Source organism: Monopterus albus, unplaced genomic scaffold (genome assembly GCF_001952655.1).
Source record: "Monopterus albus unplaced genomic scaffold, M_albus_1.0 scaffold53.1, whole genome shotgun sequence".
In the NCBI taxonomy this organism is placed as follows: domain Eukaryota; kingdom Metazoa; phylum Chordata; class Actinopteri; order Synbranchiformes; family Synbranchidae; genus Monopterus; species Monopterus albus.
Window position 1 is genome coordinate 1,763,050 of NW_018127933.1, and position 24,558 is coordinate 1,787,607.

Here is a 24,558-nt window from a genome sequence, read left to right on the forward strand (position 1 = left end):
TGCTGAACGAAAGCGACACGTTTGGACACAGAATCGACCTTTGAGCACCACAGAAACGTCAACGTTATTTAACAAGAAACCACAATCCGGCTGGGGTTTTATAACCATTTAGTTTACTTTAAACCTTATTTTCTAGACAAAATAGGTTTATCTGAACAAAGACTTGACGGTCGGTGACGTATTTTACGTCAGAACATCTAAAAACGTCAACATAAGACACTATCCTCAAAGTATCATCGATGAAACACGAACAGATATTTTGCTTCACAGTGAAACGTCTTATCGTGTCAAACAACCGTGGAGCAGGTGTGTAGCTTCTGAACTCGGCAAACACAGAAGCGACACATCGTGGGTTGTAGGACACGTTAGCTGGTTCAAATGAGTTAGAACTAGTTCGATAAATCCCGCCGTCAGCTGCCAAAGTTAACGTTAAACTTACTGTGAAGTGAACGTCGACCACAGCGCTCTGAGAACTACGACGTCATTGTTGAATCCTAAACCTCCTGTTGTGTCAGCAGACCGAAACAACCCCACCCTACCTGGAGGAGGTTTAATCTGTAACAAATCAGTCTTCTAATCTCATCGTGTTCTGTTTGTTAAATAATAATCTGCACAATAAACTATCAATACAATTGTCTGCAAATGTAGTGCAGTGAAAAGCACAACATGCTTAACTAACAAAAAATCATGTTAGTAGCTTCTCCACAGAGTGTTACTCTGTCATATCTGAGTATCTTTTGGTTTTAGATTGTTGTTTGAATTTAAAAAGTGTTTAACTGTGGAAATAAGATCTTTTTTTAAACAATTTGTCTTTAATAACTAAATGAATATATATATTTTTGATTACTGTAACCTTACTGTGTTAAAATCTAACAGCACAGAAAGCAAAGTGAAGGGGTGTGTTGACAAGCAGAGGGCACCTGGAAGAGGTTTTCATGAGAAGGTGCAAGGAAGCCAACATAACTGTATCAGGCAAAACCCAATGGAGTCCTCTGCTTTGGGAGAACATCTGTCAGTATCTAACAAGATTAATATCCAAACAGGTCTCAGCCAGTGCCCTATCCAGTAAAACCTTCAACTAGAAAGTAAGTCTTTAGTGAGACATTCTGTGTTTACTATTTTCTATCTGGGTTCTTTTCTTTTGTCATTTAGAGTCACCTAAAGTCAGCTGTTTTACACCATAAAAGACTCCTTCCAGATGTAAAGCCTTGCTCAGACCAATTTTTACCAACAAAAACAGTACAGCTTCCAAGACTGTTGGAAGGACGGGCTGTAGCTATGCACTGTGTGGAATGTGAGTAATGCCATGAATCACGTACAAAAGGGGAACTACATCTTACTTTGGTTCACTACAGGCACAGACTGGTGAGTTAAATTAATTTGTGGCTTCACACACATTTCAGTGAGTACACCACATTTCGAGGTTGAAGGATTCTATTGTCAATTCACTATATGTGCAGGACATACAGAAAGCCGAAATACCGTTTCTCTCTCACCTAGTATTGGGTGCTATAACATTTAGGAACTAAAATAGAATAAAGTAGAATTAAAATAGAATAAGAACTGGATTGACGTAATTAGGATAAATCTAAACGGTACAGCCAATAAGCTTTTTATTGTTCATTTATTGTTGCTGCTAGTCTCTGTGGACAATAACATGCTGTATCATCGACTAGCTGGAGCAAGGAGCCGGAGAACAAAGCTTGTCTTTTCTATTTTATTTTTCCCTTCTCACAGCTGCACAGCAACAACAGAACAACACACATACACACACAGAGAACCCCTCCAAAACCCCAAACTCTATACAGTACATCCCACCCCAGGGGGCATTATCGCCAACAGTCTCTCCTGCCTCCCAGCACCACAATACAAAGTCAGTGACCTTATGTTTTAAAGGTTAAACACTCTGATCACAGTTGTAGGAATATTTTAAACTGTTTTGCAGGTTACTTTGAACGTTAAATTTGAAATCACAATGTAATTTTCCAAAGCGTTCATGCTCACCTGTACCCTCCATCTCCTCTGGAGTCGACTTCACTCTCTTTTTTTCTTTGTCGAAAAGTGTATAAAGCTAATATCCTACCCACAGGAAGGGGGTTTCTGTCTCAGATTACCTTTATATTACTCTTATGGGCTATAGTTTAAAGACTGTCAGCCATCCAGTACTTTTGTACCAGTGTAAGTACTTGTAAAAGGCCAATAAAACCAGTAAAATGCAGTCAGGTAACCTTTGTATTATTATTGTCGGTTGTATTTTAAAGATCGCCAACCATCCAGTCTGTTGTACATTTGTAAATGTTTTACTGAAATTCTACTAAGTCCTGACTATTGTCATTATTGTAATCTAAGTAGTTTAAAATATCACCCGTGTCCACCAGGGGGCAGCAGTCAAAAATGACCATGTTGCAAGAGTTAAAGTCTTCCGGGTTGCAGCTCTGCAGCTGTAAACAATAACATGATGGCAAAGGTTAAGTTGTTTTCTAGCAACAGAAATTCCAGGTAAACACACTGGTTATAATTTCGATACTCTTTTTTGTTCCCTTGTTGAATCTTGTGGTCATGTTGTTGCTCCGGACTGTGGCTCTCAGCTGCAAAGCTTTGACCGCTGTGCGCTGTCTGCCCGCCGGCTGCATCGCCCCCAGAGCCGCCGCTACGTACATCCAGGGCCAGAGCCCCGAGCCACGCATTCGAGAGTACTTCTACTATATGGACCATCAAGGACAGGTGAGTGCGAGCACTGACACGGAACAATAACCTCAAACATATGGTATAAATGATTCTGCTGGCCTGACGTGTTCACGTGCTCTGCTTCCAGCTTTTCCTCGACGACACTAAAGTGAAGAACTTTGTCACCTGCTTCAAAGGTAAAACTGCAAACTCACATCGGGTCCTAATGTTAGTGAGGTTTGTTCAGCTTTGTCTTTGAAACAATAGTAAAATAGTTACGTTTGATTCTAGCTTTGCATACAGTAGTTATCTTATAATAGTAAAAATGCCCAATTGTGGCTCTGGGGGAATTATTTATACACATTTTCATATATTTGGGATCATTTCAAGTATTTAAATTCACCGACTAGGGGTTTTTATTGTGAGGCCACTGCTGATGCCTTTGGTGTGTTTCACATCTGACTCACTTCTCATGGCCAGATCATGGTTGGTTTTACTCAGCAGCTGTCCTTCATCTGTTCCTTCATCATCAGATAAACAGTTCCTGGTCTTCTTCTTCAGTCGTCTGCGTCCAAATCAGAGTGGCCGTTATGAGGAGGACTTCCCCTTCTTGTCCCTGTGTGGCCGTGAGAGGAACTTCCTGCGCTGCGATGACCGACCTGTAGTCTTCACCCACCTGCTACAGAGCCCTGCAGGGCTGAGGGGGGTCATGGGAGACCAGGAGCTGCTGTCGTACTGCGGTGCGGCGGAGAAGCTGTCTGTCCCGTTCCGCCCCGAGGCTCTGTACATGCATCCCATCAGCGGGCGGGTTTACCACCCCGGCTCTGAGCGCTTAGGGGGTGTCGGCCTGATCAGGTCAGCTCTGGCCATCGAGTTTAGCCCCTTCTTCGTTTATGCAGCGGAGCAGGGCCAGTCAGGGCAGCCTACACACTTTCTCTGGAAAGGACAAGAGCACGCACTGACCAATGAGCTTGCAAGATGCTTCCGCCCAGCAGACCAAGGCAGCAGGCAGCAGGGAGAACTGGAAACATGACCAGAACAAGTTTTTGCTGACCTGTGAAATGTCCACATACCATCAGCATTTCATACTGGCAGTGGGGAAAACACATACTGTCCCACAGTTGTGATGTCAGTGTGTTACTGGAAGATCCCTGGGAAGTCATGTCCATTTAACTAATGTGACGTGTGAGAAGTGGGTTGACATATTTATGATAATCCAGAGTGTTTGATGCAGATTTCATAGCTTAAATCATTGGTTCCCATCCAACCTGCAGTGTTTTTAATAGTGTGACACGTCAAGTGGAACACGGCACTAACAGCACTCCCACGAGTCTGTCTAGTCGTCTTTAGCTCGGCCTGGCATCTTCACATTTAAAGAGAAAAGTGATGATACGAGAAAATCCTACTGTTATGGTTATTTTAACAACTCAGCTGTTACTTGGCACATTAGCTACAGATGGACAAATATCAAATAGTGAAAAACTGTATCCAGTATAATGCATAAAAAAACTTTGTCATTTATAAAATCATCTACAGTGGTTGGTTTATCAAACCTTACATTAGCTGCAGAAAATATACAGTATTATATCTACAAATTGACATATGTATGAAGTACAACATTTGAACAAAAAACATATTCATATGAATTATGTATAACACTGGGAAATTTTCTGCAAACTGAAATATGTTTGGGCAACGACATCGTGACAACAGTTTCAAGTGTACTGCTGAAGTCCTAGCCCGGTTCTGTGTTGAATAAAGGAGTCTCTGAATGGATTTTCTGTTTTATGACCCCACCACCACCATATACAGAGATTGAAGTACATTTACTCAAGTTTCATATACTTGTTACTTGAGTATTGTAATTTTTCCCACTGTCACATTACAGAAACGTTGTACTTTTACTCCATTATATTTATATGACGTGTTACTTTTCAGATGCAGGTTACATGTAGTAGCTCAGCAGATGTGATGCTGTGAGCATGTGTGTAGTTTAAACTTACCAACAGTAAACCAACACAGACCAGCTGCAACATTAAAGTGCTCCCCTGTAACACATTTACAGGATTTGTACCAGGGGTGTTTTGGGATTGTGCATTGTAAGAGAACTGAGTACTTGGTGGCCGGATCCGTCTGGACATCACAAGGCAGCATCTTTGACTGGTCTTGGGAAAGATCAAAACACTGATGCCGTCAATTTAAGTTGTTGTGTAAAAGCTCATGACCTAAGTGGCACTTCTGAGCCTGAACAAGTAATGGTCAGAAAAAGATCGAGCAGCCACGATGGATTATATTATGAGTAGTTACATACTCAACAGGAACATACAGTATCTGCTCGGTGGAATTGCAGCCTACTTGCCAACATTCATGACGCCCTGCCTCGGGGTATTGTCAGAGGCTCCGCTCGGTTTCTGGCATAGAAGGTGAACGAACCAGTGGCGCTTCGAGAACTGCAAGTCCCAGAGATCTCCGTATCAGTGTATTCAAGAGACATGGCAGCGCCGTCCCGCAGTACATGCAATGTTACGGAGCGCTCTTTCCGGGAGCGGGTCCCCCCGTTACTGACCGACCTGTACCAGTTCACAATGGCGTACGCGTACTGGCGGGCCGGTCGGCACCAGGAGCACGCAGTGTTCGAGATCTTCTTCAGGGACAACCCGTTCGACGGCGGGTTCTCGCTGCTCGCCGGCTTGGACGACTGCCTGCTGTTCCTGCGCAGCTTTCGCTTCACAGAAGAAGGTGGGAAAATGACAGCACTTCGTTATTTGCATCTTTACTATGAAAACAGGAGCTATTAACTAAATCGAATGAATGTTCAAGTGACTTTTCTTTGCTCCAGTCTACTAGTTACGCATGCCGTTCCGGTTGCGCAATACCTCGCCATTCGTGCGACCCCGCTTTCAGTGAGGAAACCCGGGTGTTGTATTTCAGTGAACTCTGACTTATAGCTTGGAGCCTAATCCAAACGTTGACGTGAGCTGAAGAAGCAGCGCGTTACAGCGCATGACAAGATCGTCCTGCGCTCCTCTGTCTGTCCTCCTGTGCCAAGTCTGCTCTTACTACGGCTTCAGGTTCACTGGGATGCTGTTCAAAGTTATTTATAAAACTATTTTAAAAGTAGGTTTTCTCTCTTTAGTTCAGTACTTTATGAATTGTTTGCCGTGTGACACCACTGGCGACGTGCTGTCACAGCCTTAAAGCTTCAGGTAGCCAGCGGTGAATGAAAGATTCAGTTAAGTAGAAATACCACAGTATAGACATTCTCAGTTACACATTAAAACTACAGCCGAATTTTAACACAAGTACAAGTACCAAAGAGTTTTCAGTGAACACGTTATAATTCACATTAAAATCATGCATTTAAATAAATTTAACTAAATAAGGGAACTCGGTACTTCTGGTAGAGTACAATTTAATGTATCATAAAATTCTCCGAATAAATAGTGTGTAAGTAAAGTACGTAGTTCCTTATTGCTATAAAGCTGTCAAACGTGGTTTAGTCTAACTTCCATGGTTCATAATAGTCCTGCCACTGAAGCGTTTCAGTAGCAGTTTATTAACAGATTAACAGTACAGGAAGTTACTAGATTAAACTATCACTGTACTTGTGTGTGTGGCACATGAAGTTTTAGGATGAAGGATGTTGTGTTGTTGGTGTTACAATGTTCCAGCTGTTTTGCCAAGTTTGTGTTTTGTGGCACCAGATGTGGAGTTCCTGCGCTCGGTCCTGCCCCCGGCCACCGACCCTGCCTTTTTCCAGTTCCTGCGAGACCTGGACTGTTCGGGTGTCACGCTCCGCTGCATCCCAGAGGGCACTGTGGTGTTTGCCAGGGTGAGCTGCAGAGCTGCAGAGCTGCAGAGTGAAACTAAGGGTCAGAGGTCACTGTCAGGGCCTGACTTGTGCTGCATGTCTAAACCATCTGCAGGTGCCTCTGATGGAGGTGGCAGGTCCACTGGCTGTGGTGCAGCTGCTCGAGACCAGTTTGCTGTGTCTGGTGAACTATGCCAGGTAAGAGCCAGTGCTGACATATCAGTATTAAACCATTACTATGTATATGCTACATATATTGTATGTATAGGACTGTAACTAATTACATTTACTATTGAGTATCCTATTGTTTTTCCTCATTCACTTATGTGTTTTTAATCCTAGCGATTCAGTGGCTGATGATGCAGACATACAGTAACTGTGACATTTCCAGTCTCAATGCACTACCTGTGTTATAAAAATAATCTTTACAAGATGAAAAAGCTGAGTCAAAAACCAAACATATCAATTTGCAGTGATATCATACAGAAAGATGCAGCAAATCCTTACATTTGAAAAGCTGGAACCAGCTGAGTTTGGCGTTTTTACTTGATGAATGACTTAAAGTAATAGATTATCCAAACTGTTGTCACTATTCAAATTTTTTGGTTGACTAAGTGATAAAGAGAAGAATAATCTCAGAAGTGAATATTTGGTGTTTCAAGGCACACAGCTCCTGTTGAGGTCACTGAGGCCATGTCCGTTCCTGGTAATCTAATATTTTTAAATTTAGTAACATGTCTAACTCTGCTAGCTTCACCCTCAGGCCTTTTGCAAAGCTATCCAAAAATACTGATACTGACTGTTTTCAGGTTGAGATGTGAAGAAATGTGTATGGACATCTGGAAAATGTGTGTATCATGAGTTAGTGTGACCATAAAATATGTGACTCATTTTGTCTAAATAAAGCATCAGTTTATTGTTGGAAACAGCAGAAATGGTCACTACATGTGATGCTGTTGCTGAGCGTGTAAAGTCAACTTAATGAGTTTTAGAAGCGAATTCAGGAAGTGAATGAACTGTCATTTACATTCTGTCAGATTTAAGAATTCACACACAAGAGTTAAATAACCAAATCAAATATTAAAAAGGAGTATAGCTCATTGTAGCCCTACCTCCATTTCCATCCCCTGCTGAGTCTATGACCTCTGTATTTTTAAGTTCCCTCTATTTTAAGGTGGCTGCCACCATCACCCAGAAAAAACAAACGTTTGACTCTACTTTCTGAAGACATTAACCCGCCTGTTATTCTTCTTCTCTGCTGTCAGTCTGGTGTGCAGTAATGCTGCCCGCTTCCGCCTGGCAGCCGGCCCCAGGAGGAAGCTGCTGGAGATGGGCCTCAGGAGGGCTCAGGGGCCAGATGGAGGCCTCACTGCCTCACGTTACACATACATAGGAGGTGAATGTTGTGCCATCTGTTAAGCATGTTCAAACAGCTGTAATGTCAAAATTCTCTACAGTTTTCCTCCACATTTGTGGTTTTGTTGGCTACAAGTAGGACGTTTAAATGCGTTTGAAACAGTAGTGAAGAATCGATAAACAGCCTGATGTGTAACTTTCTAGACAAGGGTGTGTGGTGAGTCCCTCTCTCAGCTTCCTTCTCCAACCAAACACACAGAGATGTAGAAAGTCTTAGTAAACGGAGGCACATGGACCTGACAGGTAGAATGAATTTTTTTATTTTATTTTTTTTATTTTATTTAAGTTTCTTCCAAGCATGTAAAACTAAGAAAATTGATATTGCGAAAAACAAAATTGATTAGACATTTCAACAAATACGCATAAGACATCACAACATTCCAATGGTACATGCTTGAAAGGGAGTAGGAAGAAGTATACACTTATCTAGTCCTACCCCCTTTCTTAGACTGTTCTGCACAGTGTGTCTCCAGTGAATCACAGACATGGGTGAAGAAAAGGGACATTTTTCTGATTGGTGAAGAACCACATGATGAAAGAACAGGAGTTTCTCTGTATAGTAACACATAACAACAATTGAACAAGAGCAGATATGTTGCACTGACGTTGCATCGTGATGATGCTGAGTGATGCTGGAAACTGTCTCGATGCAGGGTTTGACTTCACCAGTAACGTTCAGGCTGGATTCCTGTTTGGGATCCCTGTCGCAGGAACCATGGCACACTCGTACATCACTTCCTTTACCTCCCTGGAGGAAGTGCGGCCGCAGGTGAGCGTCCATTCTCTGCTCAGATCATCGACCGGTGCGTTTGTTGTGAGTCATTATCCAGAGCATACCATAGGTTCGTGGCCTGCTTTCATCCATCACAGTGAACATTATATCATTTTAATTTCCTTATTAATTATGTTGGTGTGTTGTTATTGGAGCACGGATATCACAGGGACGACGCACGGTGAGCGCTAGGTCCAGTTCCCAGCATTCCTTCGCCTACAGCTGTGCAGCCTGGTGAATACAGTTCAGTGATATGCATCCATCAAAAGGTTTCGTCAGCCTACGCAGTTTAGCTAACTGTATTGCCTGTAGACTTGTATAAGACTGAGAATTTGGTTAATGCTAAAGAAAAGCAAACGTGTGTTTTAAGTTACACTGATTGAATGCATCTGAAAACCCAGAGCCTTCTGTGATCTGACTGGACGGGTTTTGAAAGGTCAGGCAGATCCAGGTTAGTGATTTACTACGCAAGTCTGGGCTTTTTAATCTGTTTGTTTTGATAAGCAACAATGCCAAACATTTTAAGGGTTTATGCTTCTTAAATGTAAACATGTACTGTTGTTCTTTGTCTTACATGATATTAAGCTGAGAATCTTGGGTTTTGACTGTTGGCTGGACAAATGACGCAACTGGAAATGTCCACCTAGGCTTGAAAAGGTGATAATTTGTCCCTGTGTTATGCTTCCAATCAGACTGTTGTAGCAGCGAACGGGGACCTTGTCGACTTCATCTCGTTGACAAAGGGCTGGTTGAGTCGTGTGTGCGAGCTCCTGGGAGCAGAGTCTGGCAAGGTCAGAGAGGGCGAGCTGGCAGCCTTCTTGTCCTACGCCATCGCCTACCCTCAGAACTTCCTCCCTGTGATTGACAGCTACAGTGTCAGCTGGTACGAGACAGAGCACGCACGGCACCTTTCTTTGAACCTTTACATGAAGCGCCATTGTATATTAAAGTTGGCAGCACCAGAAGCAGTTTAACTGCCCAACTGATCTCAACACATTAAGGCCCTTTTTTCATTTGAGTCCATCGGTGGAAGCAGGGTGCAGATCCCTCTGATTCGAGTACATATAGTAATATTACAGAGCAAAAATACTAAACTACTCATTTGCATTTAAAATTTTACTCAAGTAAAATTATATAAGTATTATCAGTACAATGTATCAGTAGTATCAGAAGTATATCTTATTATTATTGACAGTTATGCCTAAGCAGCATTTTAATGTTGTATATAAGATAAATAGAACAAAAAACAACAAACAGCCTAGTGAGTAGCACTGCTGCGTTAGTAAAGCATGCTTCTGTCTTATTGTTGTGCTGTAACAAAGGTACATGATCATACTTTGATTTGCAGTACTTTTATTTTAGCATACACTGATATAAATGGGACCTGTTGATGTTGCTGGCACTGGGAACTGAGTGCTTCTGCTTGTCTCAGAGTCACTTCAGTTTGGGTTCCAGGCTCTTCTGATCTAATATGTGTGTGTTTATCTGACTTCAGTAGTGGCCTGTTGAACTTCTGCGCTGTGGCCTTGGCACTGTGTGAACTGGGCTACAAGCCTGTGGGGGTCCGTCTGGACAGCGGGGACCTCTGCAGGCAGTCGGTCGATGTCCGCTGTGTCTTCAGATGCTGCAGCGAGCAGTGAGTGAGGCGCCGTGCAACACGTGTGCATCATTATGAAAGTGGATTTCACTCCTCCAGAAGTCTGTAGTACATCTTGTTTTCCTTTTTGGCTCATTTCACTTTATCTCTACAGTTTCTCCATCCCAGCTTTTGGCTCACTGATCATCGTTGGGACCAATAACATTTCAGAGCAAAGCATGGCTGAACTCAGCTGGAAGGTAATGAGAACTAATCTTATGATCTCTAATCTTTCCTCCCTTCTTGACCATGATGGTCCGTATGCGACTGTTTCAGGAGAACGAGATCGACGTGGTCGGTGTTGGAACGCATCTGGTCACCTGCACAAAGCAGCCCTCACTGGGCTGTGTGTACAAGGTAACGCCATAGCCACAAACAGCACACGTACAGACGAGCGCTCCATAGTCTGCCCAGATCCACTGAACTCATTTCTTCTCTTGTTGCCACATTTGTATGGTGTTATTGTTGTGTTAGTTGGTGGAGGTGAGGGGGAGGCCCAGGATGAAGATCAGTGAAGACCCAGAGAAAAGCACCGTACCTGGGAGGAAAGCCGTGTACCGGCTGTTAGACGCTGAGGGTGAGAATCAGTCTGAAGCTCAACAAAGACTGCTCCTAAGATATAAATAGAGTTACATTAACAAGCAATAAGCAATAGAAAGACTACTACAAAATGAAGTTTATTCTTTTCATTTACATCCGTCCACTTCTTTGGCCTCCCGGTGTGTAATGAGCATCGCAGCCTCGCTAGTGTCCCAGTAAACTAGTCCACAGCCTCCCACCCTCTCTTCCCCTGCAGGACACCCTTTCCTGGACCTGGTGAGTCTGGCGATGGAGACTCCTCCAGAGGCAGGAGTCCCGCTGAGCTGTTACCCCCTGGGGTGTGATAACTCCGCCGTGTCAGTCACTCCAGCTCAGGTCATCTCTCTGTGCCAGGAGATGTTTGTCAAAGGACAGGTGAGGGCGGACTGTGCCTGCACTCATCACAACACAACCCCACGATGGCAGACTGTTACAGCTTTTTGGGATTCTTGTTGTGGTGGTAGTTTCCTTTCTATCTCCTGTACAGTGTGTTATTTCTTTTTGATTATCTTCTCGGCAAAGTCTGGAGAAGTCTACACACCCACTTGTGAACTTGATGACTTGCACAGCTGCAGACACTCCAGACTCCCATAAAGTCTACAATTTGGATTTAGGAACTGTCTCTTCTTCTACATTTAAAAAGGGTTTCCAAAGGAATTGTGGGAAATGTAGGAATAGAAGCTGTCACTGCAGGTTGGAGGAAGATTGTTTCTTTTGTAATTACACCAAATGCACCCAATTAAAGGCAATAAAGGATCAAACAGGAGCTTCGTGGTATCCAAAAGGCAGCAGTACAGTACAGAAACATGTACAGTATTGTTCAAAATAATAGCAGTACAATGTGACTAACCAGAATAATCCAGGTTTTTAGTATATTTTTTTATTGCTACATGGCAAACAAGTTACCAGTAGGTGCAGTAGATTCTCAGAAAGCAAACAAGACCCAGCATTCATGATATGCACGCTCTTAAGGCTGTGCAATTGGGCAATTAGTTGAAAGGGGTGTGTTCAAAAAAATAGCAGTGTGGCATTCAATCAGTGAGGTCATCAATTTTGTGAAATAACAGGTGTGAATCAGGTGGCCCCTATTTAAGGATGAAGCCAGCACTTGTTAAACATGCATTTGAAAGCCTGAGGAAAATGCGTCGTTCAAGACATTGTTCAGAAGAACAGCGTACTTTGATTAAAAAGTTGATTGGAGAGGGGAAAACCTATAAAGAGGTGCAAAAAATTATAGGCTGTTCAGCTAAAATGATCTCCAATGCCTTAAAATGGAGAGCAAAACCAGAGAGACGTGGAAGAAAACGGAAGACAACCATCAAAATGGATCGAAGAATAACCAGAATGGCAAAGGCCCAGCCAATGATCAGCTCCAGGATGATCAAAGACAGTCTGGAGTTACCTGTAAGTACTGTGACAGTTAGAAGACGTCTGTGTGAAGCTAATCTATTTTCAAGAATCCCCCGCAAAGTCCCTCTGTTAAAAAAAAAGGCACGTGCAGAAGAGGTTACAATTTGCCAAAGAACACATCAACTGGCCTAAAGAGAAATGGAGGAACATTTTGTGGACTGATGAGAGTAAAATTGTTCTTTTTGGGTCCAAGGGCCACAGACAGTTTGTGAGACGACCCCCAAACTCTGAATTCAAGCCACAGTACACAGTGAAGACAGTGAAGCATGGTGGTGCAAGCATCATGATATGGGCATGTTTCTCCTACTATGGTGTTGGGCCTATTTATCGCATACCAGGGATCATGGATCAGTTTGCATATGTCAAAATACTTGAAGAGGTCATGTTGCCTTATGCTGAAGAGGACATGCCCTTGAAATGGTTGTTTCAACAAGACAATGACCCCAAACACACTAGTAAACGAGCAAAGTCTTGGTTCCAAACCAACAAAATTAATGTTATGGAGTGGCCAGCCCAATCCCCGGACCTAGGCAGGCAGCTTGGAAAGATGATCCGAGCCTGGACCAAGAAACCTATATAATTTAATCATTTTGGGCTAGCCCATGCTACACAGGGCGTCAAACCCTGACGTCACCTGATATGCCAGCTTGCAGCTGACTATAACGTTAGCCAAAACATGAGGAAAAGTCAAGGTGTGTGGCTGTTGTTTTTGTGGTGTGTATCTAGAACAATTTGACATGACATTACACATTAAGACAAATATTAAGACTAGCATTACAGTTGACACTAACAGTCCATGTTTAGTCTCCACTAAACATTTCTAGACAACAAATCTCTGAAGATCTATCTAACTAAGAAATAACCTAACACACACTAGTAAACGAGCAAAGTCTTGGTTCCAAACCAACAAAATTAATGTTATGGAGTGGCCAGCCCAATCCCCGGACCTTAATCCAATCGAGAACTTGTGGGGTGATATCAAAAATGCTGTTTCTGAAGCAAAACCAAGAAATGTAAATGAATTGTGGAATGTTGTTAAAGAATCATGGAGTGTAATAACAGCTGAAAGGTGCCACAAGTTGGTTGACTCCATGCCACACAGATGTGAAGCAGTTATAACAAACTGTGGTCATACAACTAAATATTAGTTTAGTGATTCACAGGATTGCTAAATCCTAGAAACAAAAACGTTTGTACAACATAGTTTTGTGTTTGTACAGTCAACGGCAGACACTGCTATTTTTTTGAACACACCCCTTTCAACTAATTGCCCAATTTCACAGCCTTAAGAGCGTGCATATCATGAATGCTGGGTCTTGTTTGCTTTCTGAGAATCTACTGCACCTACTGGTAACTTGTTTGCCATGTAGCAATAAAAAATATACTAAAAACCTGGATTATTCTGGTTAGTCACATTGTACTGCTATTATTTTGAACAATACTGTACAGAAAGACTTAATAGGTTTGTGTGCACAGCACCTAAAACAGTTTTTAATCACAAAGATTCCAATAACATCTATATGCCTTAAAAACCACAAAGAATTCAACTTAATAAAAACACAAAGCTGCTAATTATTTTGTCAGAGTATGTTTTTGGAGACAGCAGTGTGGAGTGGTTTTGTCTTTATGAATGTGTCTCCCACATTTTCTAGGTCACACAGCCTCTATGCAGCGCTGCAGAAACTAGAGCAAAGGTCCAGAGCTCCCTCCAGACTCTGCACCCTCGACACAAGAGGCTGCAGGAGCCAGACTCTTACACAGTGAGTCTCAGTCAAGATCCAGAACATTCAGGCCTTCTCAAAGACACAAAAGCTTACTCTCACAAGCTGAAAGATTTCTACACCCAGTCTGTGGGCTTCTCTCTCATCAGGTGGCGCTGTCAGACAGACTCCAGAATCTGGTCGCTGAGATCCAGAGAGGCAGCAGCGACGACAGCAACTGTGTCCTAGCCAACTAATAATAATCCTCCACAGCTGTTCTGCTATTGAAACTATTTTCTAAAGTGTCTCAGCGCACATGTTTGTAGAGCCTGGTCCCAGTGAACCCTGACAGTGTCAACAGGAACACACAGTTGTACTGTGGCCTTTGTCATGCAGATCTGCCGCCTGTCAAAAGGCTTTAAAGTGAACAGATTCGAAGGAGGACTGATTCTGTGAAAAGCCCAGCAGGGGCAGACCCAGACATACCACATCAAATCATCTGTCTAACTAAATAGATCGTTTTTCACTGGAAACTGTTGTTTTGATGATTTCTTCAGGAAACTGCCAAACCGTTTAAAATGATGTGTGTGAAATGTCCAGCACAGTCAGCAGCACTTCCTACGCTCAACAATCAGGTGAAACCCCTGATAAAAAATAGTTTGATGGGGAAAAAAATTTATCAGACCGTAAACTCCAGATCTCTCAGCTGCTTCTTAAGCTTCAGCTACATTTGATGGCACATCTGTTTGTCAGTTAAAGCTCAATTAACTGTGTTTGCTGGGGAAGAAGTAAGTGAACCTCGAGTTGAATTATGAATTGCGTAAATCTGAACTTTTCACTTTGTTCATGTCTCTTATATGGGGGAACAAAATCCTGGTCCGTCGGTGCTGTGGAAGCACAAAGACAGTAAAGCGCAGGGAATAAAAAGTGCCACCTTACAGAGAAATATGACCACTTCAGCAAATGCGTGTTTATGCAAATTTACAGTTTCATTATATTTTACTAACTTAAAAAATAAATACAATTAAACTAATGTAATTATGGCATGTCTCAAAGTTTGGTTGCAAATTTATTTTCACTTTATTTTGAAGAAGCTATTGAATTTGTCTGAGGTGCAAAAACATTTGCAAATATTAGTATTTATTATTTATGTTGTTGACAACCTTTTAAATTTAATTCACATTAACGTGTAGGAAGCCGCAAAAATATAAATAAAATGAGCGTAATGGGTGAGAAGGGGCTGTGCCAAGTTCAGGTTTCTATCGGCTCCTTCATGACAAAAGACAAGTAGGTAAAATAAAAATTAAAACGCTATTCTCGTCCTGGAAACACCGAAAGGAAAAGCACTTGTTCTCAGATCACCTGCCACTTGAAACGGGATTTACTGCCTCAGCTGCTGATGCCAGTGACCTCTGCAAACTGAACCCCACTTGACCTATTGACCTGACCCCGCGGTGTCAAACGTGTTTCAGTGCAAACAGAAAAACTCCTGTGCTGTTCCGCCCTCCGTAGCTGCTGCAGATCTCCCGGAGGCCCGCGGAGGTCGCTCTGCTCTCCGCCTCCTGTCCGTCTCTGGCTCAGTGCTGAGACTCTCCACTCCCCTCGTCTTCCCTCAGATACTACAGCAGCGCAGACGGGGGGAAAATCTGAACAAGCTTTTCCGGTCTGCTAGATCTAATTTCCTCTCAAGACTTCTGGCGTTGGAGCTGAGGGGACGCGCAGGCACAGAGGGAGAGATCCTGGTCGAGGAGCAGCGAGGAGAAACGGGCATTTAACGCGGAGCAGCGCAAGTCTGGACGCTTACTGTGAACAGGCTCATGTTCAGTGGGATCATGCAGCCTTTCGACGGTGCAGTGTGTGAGGGGAGAGCAGAATGATGAGGCGGATGGAAGCGCACACGGTTCTCGCCGCGTCCGCGCGTGTCTCCGTCTCCGTGAAGTCGCCACAGACCGCCCGCCGATGCCAGTCCTCTCTTGCTCCCAACTCCGGGTATTTGTCATTACATAACTCGGCGTCTTTGTCGCTTGCACTGACTTCGCCCTCCCAAAGCAGAGAGTGGGGATAACCGCATCTTGTTTACCGCCCCAGCAGCAGACGACGCGGCCGCAGCGGCGGTCCAGGCACGATTTTAAGCTCGACTGTGCTGCTTTTTGCTGTCGTGGACCGAAGACTAGCAGGAGGACACATAAATGGTGGAAACCTGAGCCCAGCGGCGGTGAGAACTCACCCCGAGTGGATTTTGCTGGTGTGCTGCCAGAAGCATCTGGAAAAGATAACCCAGAGATGCACTCCCCCTCCAGAGGACCAGAGAATAATTCACATCTCAGACTTTTCAATGCTACAGCTCTGTGGCTGCTGAGTGGTCTTGTAGCTTGTGTTTTAACGTGAATTCTGTTCAGTCACACTGGCATTGAAAGCCCCTGCCTGCCCCGAGAGGCTCAGTTTGGGCTCTTAACCAGATTTCCTCCATGCACCAGTGAGTTTGGACATGTTGGATAACTGTGGCTCTCTGTGCACTCAGTAGGTGATTAAGGGACAAACATCCTCTTCAAGAAATCACAACAGACTCCTGCAAAGTTTCCCTGTAGCTATGCAGTGAAAATGTGTGCGGCCAGGTTCAGTGGCTGCCTCAATGGCTGTGCTGAAGAGGCCGCTGGTGGCGCTGCAGGGGCCCCCGGCTCTGTCATGGCCTCCCGGATGCTGGACTGGACAGAGGCAGGTCCCCGCATCCTCCACAGCCTGGAGATGGGCACAGTGATGACTGTTTTCTACCAGAAGAAATCCCAGCGGCCCGAGAGGAGAACGTTCCAGATAAGGCAGGACACCCGGCAGATAGTGTGGAGCCGAAATCCAGACAAAGTAGAAGGAGAGGGTGAGTACTGTTGTAAAAGCAGCAGGTTGGGCAGAGCTTCTGTTAATTTAGAAGTAGCAATGTCTTGATTGTGTTTCTTGGCTTCTGATCAGAGGAAAATGGTTGAACCTGCTCTTTAAAAGGAGGCTTCCACATTTAGTTTTACTGTTTCTGTGTGTCACCTTCTGTAAAAGTGGAAGAATGAGTGAGTGTTACTGCATGTGACAGGCTGTGGCAGGCTGCCCCCCGGCCAACCCCCGCCTGACCGAACTTGAGGCGCTGTCATGGCCTCCTCAGAGGGGAGACGGATCATGACCCGTGACCTCTGCTTCCTCCATGTGAGTCTCTCAGTAAGTCTCCAGACAGAATAGTGTGCATGCTGCTGCCACATGCACTGAGTCCTCACCCACTGGACTGGTTGATGGCTGATGACTGAATGCTGGAGTGGAGTCATGTGGCAGTGGCGAACTTACAATAGCGAGCTGTTAATCAGCCTGTCTGGGGCATGGAGGCTTTTGTCTGTGCCCTGGATTCTGTGCCACGGAGGAAGATTTGTTCCAGTACCTGTCAGCATTGAGAAGACCTATGGCATTCACACCCGACATGAGAGAGGTTCCTTCCATCTGCCCTGGGTTATTCCACCTCTCAGACAAATGTCTGTGTGAGGTTGAAGCAGGTTCACTGAGCAGTCTGTCCAGTTCTCCTCTATCACCAAATGGAAGGCAAGGCTCGCTCCTTCTCCTTCACTAGTCAGTTTCTCCAGCAGCCCCTAGTGCTCACCACAGTGCATCTGTAAAGAAACACATGTTAGAGCTGGGCTTTCCTGTGCTAAAGCCTTTGTCCCATGCCAAGGCACTAACTGTGTACTTAGTGAAAGGTCACTGTTGGTGCAGAGGAAATATCTGCAGTAGTATCATCTCCACTTGCTATTCTGGAAAACACCTTTGTTACGAGTTGCATTTTGGGTGACTTGCAGCATTTCTCTGTGTGGTAGTTTTCTGAGTTTACGTTTTTATATTTGATTATCTTTCTCTAGCTGTGGAACATTTTACAATTTTGCAGATTATTTGGAGCTTCTGTACTCATAGCATGTTCTGTATTTTCAGTTGTGCGATTTTGTATTTGCAGCACATTTCTCTAAATGATGTCAGATTGGCAAAATGTCCTTTTCTGCTGTTTTACTGTTGTGCATCTGCAGTGTTTTGAGCTCTTTTGGCCACTGTAGGTTTGTCCAGAGACCCCATCCCCCTCTTCTATCACACATGTACGTGTTGTCTGTGCACAGGGAGAAACGTGACTTTTCCACCTTCGCTAATCCGAGGGACATCTACGAGCCCAAACACCACCACCGCTCAGTCGCACCAGATCCACACAATAATACCACACCAGTGAAAACACACACATGCTGTAGTAACCCACAAATGTCCCTTTACAAACAGCCTCCCTATGGACGGACCCACATTCCAGGAACTCAGCGGGTCTCTCCTGCACTTCACCTCCCGTAGCTCTATCTCTCCACTATGCACTTCTTCTGCTCGGCCTCCCTGGCCTCTCCGGCCACCACACTTTCTCGTTTCACATTTCACCACCCTTCTCATTTTCAAGATTTTTACTGTCAGTCTGTTTTCTTTCACTTTCTCTTTGAGTTTCAGTGTCATTCATCTGATAATAACCCCATCTCCTCTCACCTCCCCTTCTCTCCTGCTGTTCCTTCCTTTGGGTTTTGTTGCCCACTGTTTTTTTTTTCTTCTACTGTTTGCTTTAAAATAATGTTCCTCCCTCCACTTTGCCCCACCCCCACCCACGCACACACTTGGAATCTGTGTTTTTCGTTGGAGACAAGCGCTTTGGCAAACAGCAGAGGTATTAAATCCCGAGGCACAGGAAGTGTGGGGTTATCGAGGGTAGGTCTTACTTCCCCTCTCATAGTGAAGGACAAAACAACAGGCCCGGCATCTTCTGCAAGAATCACAGTCATGGAACATGTGAGGCCTGATTTACTCAGGAATAAGTCAAAGTAGGACTATAACTAAGGATTATTGTCATTTGGATTAATCTGATGATCATTTTCTCAAGTGATTGATCTTCTCTGTCTGTAAAACTCTATGAAATAGTACACAAGGAGTTTCCAGAGCCCAAGGTGGTGCTTTCAGATAGCTCTGTCTATGCAGTATGACTGCAGCCTGGTAGGGGGTTAATCCACCAGGCCTGAAGCAGGAAGTAAAGCACATCCAAAAATATCAAGACTGCATATTAGTCTGCATTGGAGAATGACTGATAGATACTTTATTGATCCCCAGGGAAATTCCGGTGAATGGTCATCAAAATGTGTAAAAGTAATTAGCAGTTTTCTGTAAAGGACCGTATCAGTGTGTTTACAAGTTGCTCACATCTTCTTGGGTTCAGCCTCCTGTTCTCAGTTTAGCTTAAACATGCAGCCACTTTCAAGGATGGAAACTCAGCAAACATTTAAATAATAGTTTTGGAAACTTTGTCCAACAGAGCCAACATGAGTCCACATTTAGTCCAGTTGGTGAAATCTGCTCTCAGACCACACATCTGCTGTTTATTGGCATCTCAGCTTCACAGCTTTTCAGCTAGACTCCCATTCATCCACCCGTCAGTGAGTTTATCCGTTTCCTAACCGGTTCTCTTGCTTCTGTTCTTTGTTTTTCTGTACTTTCTGTAAATCCTCCATCTGGCAGGGAGTGATGTCACCGTCCGTACCGGAACAGTGTGCTTCACTGGAAGGGCACTGCAATTATCAGTGGCTGGTGGTTTCCGGTCAGCAGTGCGCACAGCTGCTTGAACTGAACTTTCACTCAATCTGAGCAGTTTCCATCCAGCACCGAGAGCAGATCAAGAGAAGATGGTTCACGAGCTTCTCTGATGAAGAGATGAATATTTAGGTAGCATCTCATGATGAAGTCATTAGGCTGTGTTTTATCTACGAGGATGCCGACAGTATCTTCTTGTCTGATGTGCCTCCAGTTGGCCCTGTGGCACTTCCTCCGGCCTCCCTCCTCCTGTTGCATATCAGATCATTCTCCAGCACAGTTGTGCCTTTATCACAACCATGTTTACAACCTGGACCAGGATTAAAGTCCACATTGGGAGGAATTGAGCAAAGAGTGTGTGTGTACTCCCCTTGTGTATCAGTGTCTCTGCATTGTGCAGTGAGATGGGCAGGTGTTAAAACAGTAGTGTGACGTTTGGTGAGCAGAGCTCCTGTTCGCCTTATTGTCCAACATTCACACTAAATGACAGGAAGTAATCAAATGAAAATCCCAAGAGAAAGCATCTTAAGGTTTTGGGGTATTTTTATGGCAATGTGCAGGTGATAGCTGGAGCCATTACATTGTCTGTCCATCTGTCTGGCCCTTTCTTGTAAATGCAATCTGTCGAGAACACCTTGAGGGAGTTTCTTCAATTTTGGCACAAGTGTCAAAGTCACAGTGACGTCACCTCTTACCACTGACTGTATATAAAAACCCATTCCCCTGGATTTGACACATACAACCATAAAGCGTTAACTCTGGTCACATTTCCTTTGATGTCAGGCTTAAACAAGATACAACAAGTCAGTCAGTGAACTTCAGAGGCGTTAACAGGTGTATTTCTGAACCCTGGACAGAGCTGGTCGCTGTATCCTCATGTGTGTACCATGGCAGTGAATTTGACTGGTTGGCGGGGGCCTACAACCCAGAGGCATGAATTCTAGTTAATATAAAGGCGGGGAGGGAAACAGAGCCAACACTGACTGTGAAACACAACTTTATACAACTAAAGGCCTCATCAGCGCTGGGGATTGTGGGATACCTGTGTTTCAGTACTTGTACCAAAATAACATTTTCTCCTCTAACTGAGCTTTTCTACAAACCATTTCTAATTAATACATTCATCTAACCCTCTTGGCAATAAAAAAAACTTGGCCTGCAGTAAATAACATTTTAAAGTGATGGGTCACCTCAGGGGGAGACCTCAGACACATTCAGTGATGTGCATCTCCACTGCTTCCAGGACTGAACCTCCCCACACGTTTCCCCCAAGGGTAATGGCTTTCTGATTAATCTTGTGCCAGACATGCTCACTCTCATCTTCACATGCACAAGCCTCAGATAGGAACCAGATTTCTCCTCTGGGCTGTTTGACTGGGGATTTTCTTCAACCTGCTGAGGGCGGCTCGCTCGATTGTTCTCTCCTGTGTCTCCACCGTCATCCATACAAATCTGTCCAAGTGGGAAGTTTCGGGAATGCGTCTATTCTCTCAACCTTATTCCAGTTTTCACATGGCTGAAGTTGAGTGGGAAATTGTATCCAGGCTAGTGTGTGAGTTTGGTGTGTGAACGCCACAGCATCAGTGACAGTGTGTGTGTTTGCACAGGACATCTGTTATGTCAATAAGCTGGACTTTTCTTTTGGGTGTGTCGACTGCTGCAAGTGTTAACAGTAGAGTCCAGGGTTTACATCATGCTCTGTGGTCGCTCCACTTCCCCACTCCGTTAACCCTTCTGATACAACGTAAACTATAACTTACTGGTCATTTATCTATGGACGACTTACTAAGTGCAGAAGAAAGTGCACAGAAGTGCAGACTGTAACCTTTACACAGAGTAGAAATAAGGTTGTCACCTCCAGATGTTTAGAAAAAATCAGGTTGGGACTTCAAATCTTGCTACACAAACAAATATACTTGTATCATCACTGTAGAGCTTCAACCAAAATGATGAAGTAAAGTTAGAGATGAATTTGTGTAAGAAATTAAGAAAAGGTGCCATGCCATCAGGATAAAAACAGTTTATCTCAGTCTGTCACTGATAAGTTGTTAAAAAGGAAAGGTAATCTTAAAGTCTATGGACAGCTATAAACTTGTAGTTCCTTAAATATCTGAATTTGATGCAGATTTCTCTCCATTGCTAGTTTAGAGTTTTAGCCTGTGTGTAGGAGCCTGTCACACAAACATTTCCTGTATAATTTCACATATATTCAGAGGATTGTTTGACAAAAACAGTATTTGGAGCTACAGTATGGAATAACAGACCTGGCTGCAGAGCTTCAACCAAAACTTCAACCTGCTGATCTTTTAACAAGACTGCGCGTTTACAGACATGTTAGCAGCTCTGTTAGCGCAGTGCTGCTTTGAGCTAAGTGCTAACAGTAGCATGCTAACACATGGATGCTGCTAGGGAGCCAAAATTCTGTTAAAAAAACACTTGCAGCCTTGGCCAAAGAATTCTACTCGGGCACTTAGACAAAGATGTCGGCAAGCTGAACGTAAATGGAAGAAGGATAAACTATTTCTGGGATTGTCTTTCTGACTATCAGAAGGCTGTAAAATCTGCCAAATCGAGCTACCTTTCCAACATTGTCACCAGTAATCGTCATAAACCTCAGGTCTTGTTTAGTACAATTAATTCTGTTATCAACCCATGTAACCTTGCCTCTCATCCCGAGGCATCTGAAGCAGTATGTGAGGGTTTTCTTCAATATTTTACTGATAAAATTACTAGCATTAGGCAGTCCTCCTGTTCTACTAATCCTGACCCATCTGATATTCTTTTGCATTCTGCTGTCTTTGATCAGTTTGAGTCTGTATCTTTACCTCTGCTATCTGAACTGGTTCACCACATGAAAGCATCTCACTGTTTTTTGGATTGTTTGCCAGCTAGACTGTCTAAGGATGTTTTTGACTCTGTTGGGCCTAGCTTTATGGCTCTAATTAATTTATGTTTAAGGACTGGCTCAGTTCCAGATGCTTTAAAAAAGTGATTGTCCAGCCTCTTCTCAAAAAGCCAAATCTTGATCCTTTAGTGTTTTCTAATTTTAGACCAGTGTCTAAATTATCTTTTATGACTAAAGTTCTGGAGAAGATTTGTTTTATCCAGCTTCAGCCTTTTTTAGCAGATAATGGCATTGAGGAGCAATTTCAATCTGGTTTTAAATCAAAACATAGTACTGAGTCTGCGTTATTAAAAATCAATAATGATATCCTGTTGGCTAGGGACGCTGGGGATTCGGTTTAATTGGTGCTTTTAGCTCTCACTGCTGCCTTCGATACAGTGATCATGGAATCCTCTTATCTCATTTGGAGAAGTGCTTAGGAATTCAAGGTACTATTCGTAACTGGTTCAGATCTTATCTCAGTAATAGACATTTTACTGTTAATATTGGTACCTGTTTGTCCTCCTCCAACTAGCCTTTCCTGTGGTGTCCCCCAAGGATCTGTGCTTGGTCCCATTTTGTTCTCTTTGTACATGCTCCCATTTGGATCTATTTTAAGGAAATATGGCCTTCCTTTTATTGTTATGCAGATGCCATTCAGATTTACTTACCATTAAAGGCAACTAGAGGAATGTCATTACAGCCGCTGGTTGACTGTCTGACAGACTTGAAATCATGGTTGGCACTTAACTTTTTAAATCTCAACGAAAATAAGACAGAGTGTGTGCTATTTGGCGACCTGGCAAACCTAACTGCTTCTAACCAGGGCCTGGACGCCCTAGCTCGACACATGAAGTCAACTGTAAAAAATCTAGGGGTGATGTTTGATGGCGACTTGAGGTTTGACAAGTAGATCAACTCGGCTGTGAAATCTAGCTTCTTCCACCTGAGGCTCTTAAGCAAGGTCAAGCCATTCCTTTCTTTTAATGATTTTGAGATTGCAGTTCATGCCTTTATCACTTCTAGACTTGATTATTGCAACGCTCTATGCTATGGTGTTAACCAGTCATCCCTCACTCGCCTCCAAATGGTGCAAAATGCTGCTGCTCCTCTTTTGACAAGTACTAGGAAATTTGAGCATACGTATAACCCCGGTACTGGATTCTCTCCACTGGCTTCCAGTCCATTTTGGAATTGATTTTAAGTTATTGATTTTTGTTTTTAAGGCTCTTAATGGTTTGGCACCATTTTACCTCACTGAATTAGTGCACTGGCACAAACCTTCTAGGTCCCTCAGATCTTCAAGCCAGTTTCTTTTAGAGGTTCCTAGGGTGAGATATAAATGCTGGGGTGACCGTGCTTTTACTGTTGCAGCCCCTAAATTATGGAATAGTCTACCTTTTAATGTTAGGTCAGCTACTGACCTCAGTACTTTTAAATCATTGCTTAAAACATATTTATTTGGCTTGGCTTTTAAGACACAGTAGGCCCTGATGCATTCCTTTTAACTGCTTTTAATTTAATTTTAATTTATTGAATGTATGTTATGTGTGTCTGTTATTGTGCTGTTTTTATTTGCACTGATCTTATTTACTTTATTTTAGACATTTATTGTGATTTTATTTTCCCATGTAAAGTACTTTGGTCAACTGGAAGTTGTTTTAAAGTGCTATACAAATAAATTTGATTTGATTTGAATGTTAAATGACTTTCACTGTATTTTACAGATCTGAGTATTTATTTTTCAGAAAAGCAAGTTTAGTTTTCTGAATGGAGCAATAATATATGAGGTACAAACTGGGGCGAGGGGACAAAAGACCTCAAACTTAACTGAAGTAGAATTAGTACAGTGAGGAACAGAAGTATTTGAACACCCTGCGATTTTGCAAGTTCTCCCACTTAGAAATCATGGAGGGGTCTGAAATTCACATTATAGGTGCATTCCCACTCTGAGAGACAGAATTAAAAAAAAATTTCAGGAAATCACATTGTATGATTTTTAAAGAATTTATTTGTCTTGCACTGCTGAACATAAGTATTTGAACACCTGAGAAA

The 24,558-nt window shown here is 43.3% G+C and overlaps 4 protein-coding genes across 5 annotated transcripts in view; 3 read left to right on the forward strand and 1 right to left on the reverse strand.

Moving 5' to 3' along the window:
- Positions 1-347, reverse strand: part of LOC109961265 (MARVEL domain-containing protein 3) — a 3,458-nt gene extending 3,111 nt beyond the window's left edge. Inside the window, exon 1 of the mRNA XM_020601951.1 lies at positions 297-347. Coding sequence (XP_020457607.1) covers positions 297-347 — 51 coding nt within the window. The remainder of the gene's footprint in view (positions 1-296) is intronic.
- Positions 348-1,233: 886 nt separating this feature from the next.
- cunh8orf82 (chromosome unknown C8orf82 homolog) lies at positions 1,234-4,455 on the forward strand. Of its 2 annotated transcripts, none has more exons than XM_020601911.1 (4): positions 1,234-1,365; positions 2,589-2,724; positions 2,816-2,864; positions 3,201-4,455. In XM_020601911.1, exons 1-4 carry the CDS (start codon positions 1,307-1,309, stop codon positions 3,698-3,700), a joined length of 744 nt encoding a protein of 247 aa, XP_020457567.1. In that variant the 5' UTR covers positions 1,234-1,306; the 3' UTR covers positions 3,701-4,455. The 2 variants fall into 2 exon arrangements, with proteins under 2 accessions (XP_020457567.1, XP_020457568.1); XM_020601912.1 differs by lacking the exon at positions 1,234-1,365 and adding an exon at positions 2,372-2,499 and having other exon boundaries at positions 3,201-4,454.
- Positions 4,456-4,769: 314 nt separating this feature from the next.
- On the forward strand, positions 4,770-15,030 carry naprt (nicotinate phosphoribosyltransferase). The gene is made up of 13 exons (XM_020601910.1): positions 4,770-5,406; positions 6,372-6,499; positions 6,594-6,676; positions 7,744-7,874; positions 8,548-8,663; positions 9,359-9,549; positions 10,162-10,302; positions 10,418-10,502; positions 10,579-10,659; positions 10,777-10,879; positions 11,099-11,256; positions 13,944-14,051; positions 14,162-15,030. The coding sequence occupies exons 1-13, from the start codon at positions 5,160-5,162 to the stop codon at positions 14,246-14,248; spliced, it is 1,659 nt and encodes a 552-aa protein (XP_020457566.1). The 5' UTR covers positions 4,770-5,159; the 3' UTR covers positions 14,249-15,030.
- A 934-nt stretch (positions 15,031-15,964) lies between these two features.
- The window catches only part of LOC109961232 (1-phosphatidylinositol 4,5-bisphosphate phosphodiesterase gamma-1-like), a 29,791-nt gene continuing 21,197 nt past the window's right edge, over positions 15,965-24,558 (forward strand). The window contains exon 1 of the mRNA XM_020601908.1: positions 15,965-16,863. Coding sequence (XP_020457564.1) covers positions 16,593-16,863 — 271 coding nt within the window. The 5' untranslated portion in view covers positions 15,965-16,592. The remainder of the gene's footprint in view (positions 16,864-24,558) is intronic.

Excerpts from the sequence above, each read along its gene's own strand:
- cunh8orf82 (XM_020601911.1), top strand. The coding sequence starts at position 1,307 with ATGAATCACGTACAAAAGGGGAACTACATCTTACTTTGGTTCACTACA. Across the intron at positions 2,725-2,815 it reads ATATGGACCATCAAGGACAG|CTTTTCCTCGACGACACTAA; the intron begins GTGAGTGCGAGC and ends CTCTGCTTCCAG. Across the intron at positions 2,865-3,200 it reads CTTTGTCACCTGCTTCAAAG|ATAAACAGTTCCTGGTCTTC; the intron begins GTAAAACTGCAA and ends CTTCATCATCAG.
- naprt (XM_020601910.1), top strand. The coding sequence starts at position 5,160 with ATGGCAGCGCCGTCCCGCAGTACATGCAATGTTACGGAGCGCTCTTTC. Across the intron at positions 10,503-10,578 it reads TGGCTGAACTCAGCTGGAAG|GAGAACGAGATCGACGTGGT; the intron begins GTAATGAGAACT and ends CGACTGTTTCAG. Across the intron at positions 10,660-10,776 it reads CACTGGGCTGTGTGTACAAG|TTGGTGGAGGTGAGGGGGAG; the intron begins GTAACGCCATAG and ends TTGTTGTGTTAG.